The sequence below is a fragment of the Sinohyriopsis cumingii genome, chromosome 3 (assembly GCF_028554795.1).
Source record: "Sinohyriopsis cumingii isolate HCF-2022 chromosome 3, ASM2855479v2, whole genome shotgun sequence".
In the NCBI taxonomy this organism is placed as follows: domain Eukaryota; kingdom Metazoa; phylum Mollusca; class Bivalvia; order Unionida; family Unionidae; genus Sinohyriopsis; species Sinohyriopsis cumingii.
Window position 1 is genome coordinate 102038283 of NC_142963.1, and position 15398 is coordinate 102053680.

Here is a 15398-nt window from a genome sequence, read left to right on the forward strand (position 1 = left end):
ATGTGTGTGTGTGTGTGAGTGTGTGTACACACACATGCATACATATATAAGATACAATATGAACTATCTTCAATTTGATTATTACCATACCAGTAGTGATAATAATATACTGGAGCTGACAACTTCCAACCATCCTGCCTCATTAATAGATGTCAAATATATTAACATGTAAGACAGGATGCACCATCTTTATATGATCTCTTCCACTAATTTAACTTATTTACCCTGAGTGCATCTGCCCTACCTTGAAAGAAATCTGACACCGTTCTGATTCATTCTGCACCTCTGAATATGTGTAAACCTGAAGATACGGACTCCAGTGTGGATAAGTCTGAGGATGTCCAATGCCCTCCTCCATAGTAAACCATTCAAGATTAAAGCGGATAACCTTAATAATGTTCAAAATAGCTTCTCATGGCATTGGGCTTATCAGCACATTGCTGTTCTACATGTGAACCTCACTACTTCTAGGGAAGACTTGATGATAAGACATTTTCATATCACTGAGGAAATGTAGGTCACAAAGTAAAGACACCTTATGTATCAGCATGCATGTGAACTATGATATCAATTCCATAAACATATAGTCATAACTGTTTGATATTTTGTCTCTCAAAATTTGGTAATCTTACATTCAGATTAAATAACAATTTAAACATATTGGTTAAAAGTTTACAGGTATTATCAGATGGTAATGTATAACTACAAGAAATGCCCATGTCCCTTTGCATCTTTGGTGACAAGTACATATTCAAATGTATCTAATGACAAGCTATTAGATCCACACACACACGTATCTTTTACATATATCACACACAAAAAGATCATGCACTGTATACACTTCAGTTATTCCAATTTCAAATCTATTTTCAGTCAAAGGATTTTCCTGAAATATTGCATAGTATATTCATGTAAATGGAACAGTCCTTTTGCTTTTAGGTCTGTGCAGTACAGGAATTAAATATGATTTGAACATCTCCTTTCCTAACAAGAACAAAAATGATCAGGTGTTATAAATGTTTGAAAGAGTAAGATGATTAGTATTTTAGCAACAAAAACCTTCATTTTTTGGCAAGGCCACAAGAAAGATGCTATAGTTACATATTGAAAACAAGAGTCCCTAGAAGGGACTGATACTCTACTCTACCAGACAAAAGAAAATGTCCAGGAATCCCAAACATGTCCTTTATTCTTCAACTGCTGAGTATGGAAACTATCTCTTGTATTCTGGAGAAATCCCAACATCATAAATTTGGTAACACAAATGTTTCCGTATATTTGAGTTAACATATTTACATATCTGTCTGATTGGTACCATTGTTTCGTTTTAGACAAACTAGATATCAACAGCCTTTCACCAAAAAAACCCATGTAACTATAACTATGTATTCTGAAGAAGTATCCATAACAAAACTATATGATCAACACCCTTTTCATTTAAAGACCAACTAGATAGCATAAGAACTCTTTCAGTGAAAAACCTGATGTCATAAAAGAAATCCATTTAGGAAAAGTAGCGATAACAAGATTTCCATGCTGGCCATATTGTATGTCAAGTTGGGATCTTCATCATTTTTGACAAACCAGATATGACAAGTAGTTTTTGGTGTTAACCCCATTTAGCTAATTCCACCAGTTCTGGAAACATAGTGATAACAAGATTTTGGTGACTATGTTAGAGATCAAATTTGCATCACTTTCATTTCTTATCATGTAGGTATCACAAGTCTAAGAATGAAAACCCCATCTGAATATGACCAAACTGTTTTTTCCTGGTGGTCATACTGGATGTCAGATTGGTACCATTTTTATTATGGACCTACAAGACATCATATTATTTTTTTAAATTTTTTTACTGATATGACCATTTTTCAGGATAAGCAATGATCTTAAGATTTTCAAGATGGCAACCACGGCATCCTTATCAGATGCGAGACTGGCACCATTTTCATGCAGAAACTAGGTTATCAGAAGTCTTTTAGTGAAAATTCCATGTTGACATGTCCGACCATTCAGGATGGGTCATGATAATATGAGGTTCAAGATGACAACAGAGACAGCCATACTAGATGTCATCATGGTGCCATTTTCATTTAGGCATCATAAGAAACTTATCAATGAAAACCTATTGTTGATTTGACTATTTGTTCATAAGGAGTAGCGATAACAAGATTTTCAAAAAATGAAGATGGCTGCTGTCACAACCTTATTGGATGTCCAATGGCAACTATTTACATTTGGGACCAACTTGTCCTTGGCAAGAATGTGTAAAGTTGAAGGCAATCCTTGGAGTAGTTTAGGAGAAGGACTTATAACATTCATGTGCTGCTGGATATTGGCCAGATGTCAGAGAAAAGACCACTGAATAAAATCTAAATGGTCTATCAGATTAAATTAATTTTACTTCAATAATCAAACAACAATACTCAGCAGGCAAAAACTTTTCCTTGGTACCAGGTCCACTAGACTAAGTTCACAATTAATTCATTGCACTGGTAATGATGTGTAAGTTTTTGCAGACAGTCACGATATTATAGTTATGGTATGCATACATATTTCAGAGACAGACAAGTGTGGGTGTTTTGGGATATTTAAATGCAGCATTAACAATTTTTCAGTCATATCACTTCGATGTCTATAGTGTGGCAGTTTATAGTGATGTCTAACACTGGGTGGATCATGCCGCAGACATGTAGCATGATGTCCCACCCAGTCACATCATCCTGACACCAGACTGACCAGTCCTAACACTGACCTCTTAATGCTGAGTGCCATGCGAGGCAGCTGTTAGTACCATTTTTATAAGTCTTTGGTATGACTCGGCCGGAATTTGAACCTGTGACCTTCCACATCTGAGGCAGACACTCTAACCACTAGGTCACCAGAGTGGTAAAGAAGTAGAAGACTAGACCATTGTACAACAGGTTGCTATGTATTTTTAAACTATGGCTCTACACAACAGCTTTATATTTGCACAGGGTTAAATTTCTAATGAAAACTTGAGTTCTGACATTTGATCAGGTGTAATTGAAACAATCCAAAAATGTTTATGTTAATGTGAATTAGTTTTTTTTAAAAAGCATTCAATATGTACCAGATGCTGAGAGTATCTAGCTCAGTACGACTGCCACAATAACTGAATGAGACACTACACACTCAGAACAAGCACAGTAACAGAAAGCAAAAATGTGTCCAAATTTAAGTTACATATAGAGAAAGGTAATTATGATACTTAAATCTCTATACAAGCATAGGTATTATAAAATGTGTTAGGAGTGGGACAGGGCAGATATACAAAATTTCAGCTATGTGCAAGGAAATAAAATGAAGAGCTCATTCTTACCTTGTTAGTTCTTTGAACAGGATGGCCGCCCCCCATAAGAGAATACACAGTAACATGGCCATCAAATGAGGAACTAGATATGATTGAAGGATTTCTGGGGCACCACTGTACATCAAAACTCCATTGATGGCTGGTAGGCACTTCATAAACAACCTGCAATGTACAGAATATGAACTCACAGAAACTTTGTGACTTGGAGTCCACCTATTGGTGGCCTGAACCTTTTCTACAGTACAATATATTCACATTAAGTTGAATCAGTCTATGTGCTTACCCACATGTTCATAAATTTACTCTTGTAATTTAATGTAAATACAAAGATTGAAAATATGTGGAACTGACTTCATCAAGCCAATATCAGTAGTGTTGGAATTATTATAAATGTTAGGATAGCTCATCAGTTTCTGCTGACCAAATGATGACTTTCTACAGCTGTTAGCAATAGGTGCATCACAAAGGAACCTGCTACTATTTGAACAACAGGGCTTTAAACAGAAAAACTTGTGCTGAGGAAATGAGCTGGATTGTTGGAGACTATTGCACTGCATGTGTCTCAGGACACAGCGAAGCTAAAAACTGGCAATATCTGTCGGTATCAAGGGGAGGTCATGGGCAAGGGCTACTGCCCTTTGTCTATCTAAATATAAACAATAAGACGATTTTCGTCTTTTAGTAGGACTGGATTTGCAAGGTAGCAGGCTAATATCTGAATGTAATGCGATTGGGGAATGTATTCGAAGGAGAAAAAAAGTTATGACTGGGGGCAAGCAGGGTTAAGAACCTCTCCAAATAATGACGGGGGAAGCTGGAAATCAAACTGATTAAAGTTCTCATCAACAAAGCTACATGCCAAATTTGGTTAAAATCCAATATACCTTGGTTAACTAATGCTGTGGGAACCAAAGATAGGAAAGAAGAGACATTCAGGCAGCATAAACTCCTGTAAATGATTTCATGGAATGTCAGATATCTGATTTATTCAAGCCAGACCTGCCAATCCTGATGAGTCCATCTCAGTAAGGCAGTAGATTTTTCCGTAACATTGACCAGTTTTCACTAAGGTGTAATATGAATAACTGCTATTGTAAAGCTGGAAATGTAATTAAAAGTTTGACGCATCAACGATGAACATTTTATTCAACTCAAAAGTTTGTAAAGTACGCACAGACTTTATTTACCACTAGTACAGTTGCACAAACTCTAGTTCAAAACCATATGCAGCTCAATGGCTTGTTCCTATCTCACAACCTGACATAATTCTTGGAAATTATTTTCCATTTCACATGACAAAGGCAATCAAATCTCCCACCACGAGACATACTCAAATTGGCATGTGATGTCCAATAAACGTAACGAAATCCTTTCCAGCTTTTATTCACAAGAATCTGAATACTTCTCTTTATTCTTCTGTGTTGATTATTAACACTTTTCAAAAGGCTTATTTTCCCTTTCATCTTAAATATGCATCAGGTCACAATTAATAGTTCTGGTTCAGTACCTATGAATGAAGTTCTAGTCTATTTTAAGAACATTTGTCCTCTCAATTTGGTGGGGATAGAAAGTTAGATTTATGCATTTTTGGTAGGGATTTAAAGGTAATTGTTTATTCTTGAGAAAATGAGCTCAGTTGTCCGTGTGTATTTCAGCGACAGTGACCAGTGAGTAATAAGGCCTTGGTGATGATCTGGAAGTGAAATCTGTGTTCTGTTTACATGCTGCTCTGTTTACAGTCCAGCCTCTCAAAAAAATGCTGGTCAACATTTGACAAGAACTTCACCATGAAGTCACCTTTTAGATTAACATATGATTTGTATTTATTTTCACAAAGTGGACACGTCAGTACTGAGAAACAAATGTAGAGAATATACAGTAAAATTAATTGTGTTATATGTCCATCGCTTTCTGGATGCCATTTTAAAAAATTATATATTCAACAGTTTGATCATGTAGATGCTTCACATGAACAAATAGGTGCAGTTTAAAGTGTCTTGGGTGCTAATGTACAGTTAGTCTGGTTCCCTGACTAATCTCACTAATTCTAATATGAAACCGGATCCAAATAAAACATGGATGAACCAATTATCCGGATTCTTCGGCAATGATCATTTTTGCAGTAGTTTTTGCTAGTATCCCGTAACTCCATATTTTAAAGGTAATTTTCATAAGACTTACGGCAAAATCGTAAGAGTTGGCAGGTCTGTCAAGCTGTCATCAACTTAAAGCCACATACCATATTTGGCTGAAATACAATCAAGTTCTGCTGCAAAAGCAAATTCAGGAGAAATAGCATTCAGAAAGCAGAACTTCAGAGGTAAATTGTATAAAAAAGAGCCGATACCTTATTTTACATTTGATATATTTGGTAATTAATTCATTTCACTTTCAGAAGCTGGTATTGTCTAGTCTGGCAAAATTCATTTTCCCTATTTTAATAGCTGCTTTGGATAGTGTACTTTAGACTAATTCAGGCTCATTTTTTTAGCACAAGGGAGCATTCATTTTAGTTAGCAGTGTGTTTAAATCATTTACAATTTCCAAAAGTACAATATCCAAACAAATATCATCCACATTCCATTAATGTAGCATAGAGGTATGCCACCATTCTCTCCAATGTGCATGTTTTAAATGCAAACAACTTCACCTTACATACGTCACTCTCTCAAAAGTACATAATAACTGGTGAGCACCCCCATAAAGAGAATACAGGTATTATTATTGTATGATTTAATTATGATTTTATGGCCGAACCATTTAAGTCGCAAGCATCAAAACAGTTTTTCTGAATAAATCTCCTGCATTCCCCCCCCTTAGAACAGTATTTATGAGTGTCAGAGTCTCTAACAAGTCCAGCCCCGCCCCTTATGATAAAAAGTGAGCTATTTTAAAGAATGCACATTACATTTTGTTAACATAGCAACCAATGTTATGTTGAATGACAGGAACATGAAACTAGCCAGAATTATTTCTGAGATATCAACAATGAATTTTACAGTTTGAAAGGGGTGGAACATATCAGGTTCATAAAGGTCAAAGGTTAAAGTGTAAAATATTTGCCTATTGTTTAATATGGAAGAAGCAAATTCGCTTTCTCATCATTTATTTTTTTATATTATTGCAAATAAATGAAAAGAAACATTTTCACTATATATTTCTTTTACTTATTGTAAAAGTTTTAAATTTAAGTTGACTCTATTCCTATATTCTAAGACTTCTAATTTACCCATAATTAAGGTCACTACTCACACAAACATGCCTCATGGCAAATTATGTAAGCAAGAGCAAAATGAGCTTAACTAGCTTATTTTCAAGCTTAACATCAATATGAATGAAACATTTTATTCAGAACATCATACATAATTAAATGAAAATAATTTTAAAAAATGCACACATTTTTATATTTGCATTAAGGTGGCACTCTAAAGTTTCGTATTTTGCATAGGGTTAGGATTTTAAAGAAAAAGAATTTCCCCGGCTTTCCTCACTGGTTATACTGGCTATTTAAAAAAGACCTTGTATATCTTAGGTATAATTCAAAGAACCTTTAATTCCTTTATTTTGGTATATGACTGATGGGTGTAATAGGGGTTATAGAGTATACAGCTTGGCCTTACTCCAGATGTGTACCTTTCAAAATAGTGCTAGCTCCACTTGGTCATTTTCACTTCCTGAACTTCAGACGTAAATTGTATAAAAAAGAGCTGATACCTTTTTTTAACATCTGATATATTTGGTAATTAATTCATTGCACTTTCAGAAGCTGGTATTGTCTAGTCTGGCAAAATTCATTTTCCCTATTTTAACAGCTGCTATGGATAGTGTACTTTAGACTAATTCAGGCTCATTTTCTTAGCACAAGGGAGCATTCATTTTAGTTAGCAGTGTGTTTAAATCATGTACAATTTCCAAAAGTACAATATCCAAAGAAATATCATTCACATTACATTAATGTAGCATAGAGGTATGCCACCATTCTCTCCAATGTGCATGTTTTAAATGCAAACAACTTCACCTTACATACGTCACTCTCAAAAACAGTACATAATGGTGAGCACCCCCTTATGTGGTCATCTGACTGGAGTGACAATGCTCAACCAACTTGAATACTCTGAACAGCACTAAATAAGCTTTATGGCAAAAATGTAAAAAGAAGCCTGATTTTTTACTGATCACTTGAAAAGTTCCCACATACATGTACAAGGTACCCTGATGTCGTATGAATGTCAAAGTAAGGCAATGTAATTTTGCTGAATCTTATTTATGGGAGATGACTAAATTTTTTAGCTCTGAATATGCATCATTACCTCCCCATTGGGGGCAGCACTACTGATGTTCCAACATAGAATTCTGTTGTCTTTCCCACAGCTTAGGAGCAGATCTGGATCCTGCTGGCACCATGCTATACTTAGTACACCCCTGTTTAAATGATAGAGCAAATCTTAACCAATCATCAAGAAATTAGGCATGAATTAACTTCAATAACAAATTACAGAACATGGATTGGATAAAGAAAAATAGATTTATCACAGAATAATACAAAGCTACCTCCAATTTATTGATTATCATTTTAATATACTAAACCTTCAAAACAACATGAAACATTTCAGGCATATTATTACCCACAGCTTTTTCAGAAAGATTTCAAATTTGAAAATATTTGGAAGAACCTAGAAATAAACAATAATCTGACATACATTTAGATTTTTAACAAAAATAATTACAGAAAATAGACAAGACCCATGCCAGAGTGTCCAGCCCATGTACAAAGCAGAATTGTACAGCATGTAATGAGCATGTTGCAGAATGGATGGTCTTAGACTGAAAATGATTAATACCAAGTATATGATGATCTATCAAGAGATTTTAGAAATACAAGCAAATAAAATTAATTGCACTAATACCTTAACTGTTGACACCAACACTGATGCCAGACTAGAATAGTTACTGCAATGCCTCACTTACCATTAACAGGGGTTTGACACCACAGCAGTGAATTCAACCAACTAACTAGCTCTTAGTGCCAATACTTGTAGTGTCTCTTCTGTGTAATATTGTTTAAAATCGGCATCTTTTTCGATGTGACAATACTGCTCTTATTATTTGCATTAGAATTAATGGATGTTCATCCATGATTCCATATTTAAACTTTAATTGTTCTGATGTGATATAGTGCAACAGAAGCAAAGAGAAACTTACCTCTGATGATTTTCTAGTACTTTCACAGGTGATGTGGCATATCTCAAATCCCATAACTGGATGACAGGTGTGTGATCATCCTCTGATGATATACACATCTGGGTTGCCACTTCTGGGTGCCAGGCCACCTGCTTGCACTTTATCTAGACAAAATAAAGCAGAATGTCATTACATTCTTCCCAAAATCCAGACATATCAAATATTCAAGCACAACACTGCTAATGTAAACCAGCGACATTCAAAACCTTGTGATAACTCTGTATGAGCATTTTGTCTGCTTAAACCAACTGTTTGCCCATGGCACTTGTGTCTTTTGTTAGGGCTGTTACCAGTAAAATAAAGTTGGGACTAAAGAAAGGTATTTTTAATAAGGAGTAGTCACCTATAGGTGCAATTAACAATTTACGTCATTTTCACATGAACTCCTTGAGTAAACAGAGTACCATGTACGTTTAAATGGCACAGCACCTAGATATTAATATACGATAAATTATATGCATATGCTGACTTGTTACAGGTCAGAAGTACTTCAGAAATGTGTCATGTTTTAGATACTTTTGAACCTCACATCTGAATCTGTCTCCCGTCAAGTCAGGAAAGGAGATTATATATCATATTTGTTTACAATTTCCATACACTGATCATTGTTTGAATACTCGATGAAGTTACATTAAGCTGAATGTTATTTCAACTTGTTTCTTTGCTAACCCATAATTTCATCATGCACGATAAGTCACTGCTTCAGGAACTTTCAGTTTCCAACATACAAGATTTAGCCAAGATGACACAAGTTTTGTCAAATCTCACCCTTGACATGCTGTCACTGACTTTGATGATAGGTTCATTTTTCCTCAGATCCCAGACCACACAGCGAGTGGAGAAAGTAGAGCCCAAGATGTGCTGCACCTGTTTATTCCATGCTACACAAGCCACTTCCTCTGGAGGCTAAAAATACAACACACAATATATTCTTCCAAAGATATTTATCCAATTTACAGACATTACAAAATAAACACTTTTCTCAGACAAATAAAATAAATGTATAAATATGTTTTCCGTAATAAAAATATTCCATATAAATGGAACTAATCTATAAATATTACCCATCACACATAAAGCACGTTAAAAAAATCTATGCAACAGGTGTCAGACTGCTGATACGTTTTTGTTACCAAGGAATTTATGATACATTACAAAAATATGGGTACCTGAGATTTTGCTCCTGGAGTCATAGGTGTCTCTGGATTGCTCAGATCCCAAATAAAAATCTCTGATTCTGCCCCACCAGAGGCAAGAAGATTGGCCTGCAATGGTTATATATAACAAAATTATTATGTGTAATATCCAAGACTTTTCTAATGAAGAAGCAGCATTTACACATCCTTGTATAATTTCTAAATACATGTTTAATTAATCAGCCTGGTACTTTCCAATAAACAATTTGCATGAGAAATATTGGTGAATGCTGGGACTGAAGATAAGGCCCAGACCCAGTGGTCATGGTTATTGGCAAGTCCTGGACTTAGTATGGTGGGTCCTCAAATTATAGGAAGTGGTCTTGTAACTGTATTTATTTATTTCAACATGTGACAGCATACATGCTGTTGAATAGTCATCAATTTATCACAATTAATAAATTCTACTTACTTCTGTAATACGAGTTTAGTACTCAACAAAATGTACCCTTCACCAAATGTCATGATTCTACATAGAATAGTATTTAACAGTATATATACAGAGTATAAAAATAACAGGAGCTAAATGCAAGAACTAAAACAAGAATGTACAAAATAATGTACATTTATAAAAAAATAGCTCCTTGAGCCATTCCATTCCAAACATACCTAGGAACAATGAAGAAAGAATGGTTGAAATGCACTGAGGTTGTACAGATGTATATGATATCACATATGCACATGATTAATAGTGGGTTGTACAATAACTCCTGTCCACACCATAAAGGCAAGTTAAAAACATAAATTACCCAATACTTGATGAGCCCCATGATCGTATCAGCTGCCTGCCAATTCCAGTTCTGATACAAATTTTTCCCATGCAGTAAAAAAAGGTCCAGATAAACAAAATCATAACACTAATTGTAAAATTTCCTCTCCTGAGCAGAAGTTACTACCCCCATACTCTATTGGCAATGTCTTCATAATTAGTCTTTACACATTTAACTAGGAATCAGGTCAGTTTGTATTTTTTCAAATCTATTAATAACTATCTATGTTGCTTTCAGACTGTACAGGAGTCTTTTCAATATTAAAGTTAATAAATTGCTGAGGAATAAAATTTTAACAAGTAAATTAAATTTCAAAGACCTTACAAAACTTTGCCTTAAATGAACATGATGTGAATTAGAAGAATCAAAAACACCATGTAAACAGATTTACTTGTGTAATGCTACTACTGCTTACCCTGATGCTATTAAAAATTCCAGGGAAGAACACTGTATGCATGCAGTACATAAAAAAAGAACCGACATTATTACCCTTCTGGCACTGACTTTACTACACCCACTAGGTGTAAATTACACTCAATCTCACATGCCTAACTGATCAATTAATGCACATGTAACTTCTATATATTGCATTTTGTTTCCCAAGCAGTCTTTGCAGATGGTAAATGAATGGGTCATAAGTCAATCAATGCCCTCTACCCCACTATACCTGCAGCTCCGACAAAACAGCATCTGTAATGACTGGATATTGCAGTGTAGTTGGGTGTATGCTGTAACTGCATATTATATAAAATAAAAGGAAAGCTCTGGATTTACCTGCTACAACAAATTAGTTATCAGGGATATAAAACTCAATGGAAAGAAAAACTTGAGTATAATCAAAGGAGTTCAAAGCCAGTAGCTATGGATCCAGCCATCACATTTCACAAGTGATCATACAACTGCATAAGAAAAGAAAAGAAGAAAAAAATACAAAAAGTGTACTGATGCACGTGAATTATTATTATTTACATACTCAAGACAAATATGATTGACAAACCTGAAATGGGTTAAAATCCAGGGCTTTAACAGCTCCTCCATGTCGATCCTTCTCAAAAATCAGACAGTCAGTGTCGTTCTTAATGATTTTGGCAGCATTGTATGCCAGCAGGTTGCCATTGTCAGCTCCTGCCACTATCAAGCCAGCAGATAGGTCTTTGGTGTTATTACCAAAAGATCCCCATAATAACTTGTGAAACCTTTACAAAAGGAGACCAAAACTGCATCAGCCTTTTTTTAAATCCTAAATTATTTTACCATCCCTTAGTAAAAGTAAAAAACACATGATTACCAACGTAACTTGGTTTAGACAAAAGTTTTTATCATTTAAAGTTAAATCTATTTGATTGCCTGACAGATATGAAAATAACAGATACCAATATGATCAAAATCAGATCTCCACTGTCTTGGGTGAAGAACTGACAGTGACTGCTTATAGGTCATGTTCTGGTGACCTTTATGGAAATGCAGCTTTCAGAAATTTAAAAGTGAATTGAATCGATAGGCACACACTGATGTTCTTCAGCTATACTGTTCAGTCTCCCAAATTTAAAGATATACGGCTTCATCTGATTGGCTGATAAAATTAGTAATTATGGTAATAACATATGCCACCAGAACATGACCCCAACGAGATTGCTGTTAGATCTTCACATAGGACAATGGAAATAGGATTTTAATCAGATTGTAACAGACACAACAATTTTATTTTAAAAACTGAATCAAAGTGTGAAATTTGCTCCTCATTAGGCACAAGATATAGAGAATAATATGAGCTACTACAATATATCTCTGATACACTAACATTAAATATTATATTAGTGGTACAGAGTTTTCACAGATATCTAACCCTGAGGGCCATTCAAGAGTTCAAAACCTTATATATACAATACTTGTCAAGAACTGGGAACTCTGACATAAATCTTTAACAAAGTGTCAAAAGTCTGTGACTCCTCATAGGGAATTAAACAACAAAATGGTGACCCACCTGTAATCTGAAGGGATACTGGCAACAAGAGGCATTTCTAATGACGTATCTGCGAGATTCAGGCTGTGCATCTCTAGTGCAGCAGAGGTACTGAAAATGTGACAAATAAATAATTACTCTACACAAGCAGGTACTCACTGGTACTAATACTGTATATGTCAGACACTTGAGCTGCTTGGGGTGGTGGTGTAAGTTGAATCAGTTAAACCTTTTCAGCGATTGTTCAGTTATGTCTATCTTACAGACCAAACAAATCTGTAATTAAGTATGCAGTATATTTTGACATGAAAAGCTTGACCTTTAGATCACTGCATCCACATGAGTTTTGATGTTTCTTGCATAAATGAAAAACAATAAGTTGGGGAAAAATACAAAATACAAGAATCAACACTAAAAAGTACAACTATTATGTTTATGTATTTATAGTATATACAATGGTACTTCAATTTTTGATTAACTATTCATCACTGCCTGTATAAAAAAATCTGACTCATGTGATGTGTTTTTTCTCTAGAATGTTGAACTTTGAGTGCCCAATTCTATAGGCAGATAAGTGGTTTAGAACACAATGTGGAAAAAGTACAATATTGATTGGCATTTTGAAATACCATTGTTGCTGCTTCATCTGCAGAAAGGTTGCCAGATTTTGATGTAAAGCAGGGAGTTCCTACCTTGTCACGAAAATAAGAGTAGAAAAAAAAATGAATGGAGGAGGAAATGGTCCCAGTTAAATATTTACCTAACAGTCTTCCTTTCTTCCTGCTCCATTCTGAGTACTATTTAAATCAAAATATTTGAAAGCTGTCTGCACCAGTTATCTGTTTATTGTTTTTGAGCATATTCTGTTCTTTATTGTTATATAAATATTGTTCTGTACTGAGAACCCCCTTGGTTTTTCTAGGAGCCTGTATTTTAAACACGATTATAAATCTACCTGGATGCAAAGTAAAACAAATACTACAGAATACTCTTCCAGGGCCCAATTTGCCAATCAAATTTAGCTGAACAATCATTTATGTCAAGCTGAAGAATCCAGATGTATAAACAGTAGACTTTCTGAAAAAAGAGAGATGTTATGAAAACCACCATGATACTTCAACTGGCATGATTCATGTTGCGATGAGTACTTTAAGGATGAATAGTTAAATAAAAATTTTATACTGCACAGAGTACATTTTCATATGTGCAAAATCATACAAATTTTGCATGATTCAAGCAATCATGTAATTTGATTGCTGCATCATAGCACCTGCCTCTTCTGAAATTTTACCACAGTAAAATGAGTTGATTTCTATGCCACCATCTAAGTGTGTGAGGATTGTATATGCTCATTACTTATTGAATGGTTAACAAGGGTTGACTTTCAAACATTTGCAACACTTGGACTGTTCTCTCCTGATTGTGAAGCAACACGTAAAACATCACATTCAATGTTTTGTCATATGAAATGGTTCAAATTTTTTATGTTAAAACTGCTCAACTTCATTTGCAATTTCCATCTTGACTGCCTCCCTTTCTCTTATTCCTGATGGTTATTGCTACCAATGATAACAAAGCCAAAAAACAGTGCTTAGTCTTTCATAATGTTATTAATTGGTTTTGGACTAATTAGTGACTATTTCACTAAGTATGTTTTACTACCAAACAACCACAATGACTGGTGCTCTGTCTGCTTCATTGACCTTTACTTCCTATTATTTTCTGCATCATTAATTTTTATTTGCACATATCTGTGACATTACTTTTGTCTGAAATGATGCCAAAAACAGAATTTATTGTTATGGTGGTGCTCAACAATTTCGTATTTTGCATAGGGTTAGAATTTTAAGGAAAAAGAATTTCCCAGGATTTCTTCACTGGTTATACTGGCTATATAATAAAGACTTTGTATATCTTAGGTGCTGTTAAAAGAACTTTTAATTCCCTTTATTTTGATATATGATTGATGGGTGTAATTTAGGTTCTAGAGTATACAGCTTGGGCTCACTTAAAATGTGCTCGTATAAAAAGACTGCTAGCTCCGCATGGTCATTTTCACTTCCTGGATTTCAGAGGTAAATTGTAGAAAAAAGAGCTGATAACTATTTTTACTTTTCAGACATTTTGTAATTGGTTCATTGCACTTTCAGTAAATCTTATTGTCTACTTCAGCAAAGTTTGTTTTCCCTATTTTAATAACTGCTAAAGTTAGTGTACTTTTGATTAATTCTGGTTAATTTGTCAAGCACAGGGGCTCATCCATTTTGTTGTACCATGTGCTTAGATCATGTACAATTTCCACAAGTACAGTATCCAAAGAAATGTCAGCCACATTACATAAAAGTAACATAGAGGTATGCCAACATTATCTCTATTGTGCATGTTACAAATGCAAACAACTTCACCTTACCTACGTCACTCTCTCAAAAGTACAAAATAACTGGTGAGCAAGGTGGACAATTTAAAGTCGAACAGTGTTTATTCCAAAAATGGAAAAAGTGGGGTGCAAAAGCACCTACCTGGTCAGAAAGTGGGCCACTCAGAAAACAAGTCCCTTGAATGGACTGAAGCTCAACTGGCTGGAGAGAATTTCCAGCTATTCAAGATAGGACCTTTAACTGATGCATGATGAATGTATCTCTGATATTCTCCAGCAATAATATTTTCAAATTAGCTGCTGTGGTGTCATATTGGCACCATTTTCATTTAGAACAAGCAGACATCATTAGAAGTCTTTCAATGAAAATATTCATGTCACACTGGCCTTCTTGAAAATCTTTTTATTTCTTCTCCTTCTCAATGGATCATTGTATCAACATGGGATTTGTACAGTGTTTCCATTACCATTATTTGTTTGTCAGACCTCTACATTTGTAATTTGTCTGAAGTCTCTC

The 15398-nt window shown here is 34.8% G+C and overlaps 1 protein-coding gene across 3 annotated transcripts in view; it reads right to left on the reverse strand.

The window, feature by feature from the left end:
• LOC149803411 (protein transport protein Sec31A-like) overlaps nt 1–15398 on the reverse strand; it is a 78103-nt gene that overhangs the window by 57785 nt on the left and 4920 nt on the right. For all 3 annotated transcript variants that reach the window (XM_089953111.1, XM_089953112.1, XM_089953110.1), the window contains exons 3-9: nt 12526–12615; nt 11539–11737; nt 9745–9840; nt 9344–9481; nt 8537–8679; nt 7645–7756; nt 3344–3496 (exon numbers count right to left, since the gene is read on the reverse strand). In XM_089953111.1, the coding sequence (XP_089809237.1) occupies nt 3344–3496; nt 7645–7756; nt 8537–8679; nt 9344–9481; nt 9745–9840; nt 11539–11737; nt 12526–12615 (931 nt within the window). The remainder of the gene's footprint in view (nt 1–3343; nt 3497–7644; nt 7757–8536; nt 8680–9343; nt 9482–9744; nt 9841–11538; nt 11738–12525; nt 12616–15398) is intronic.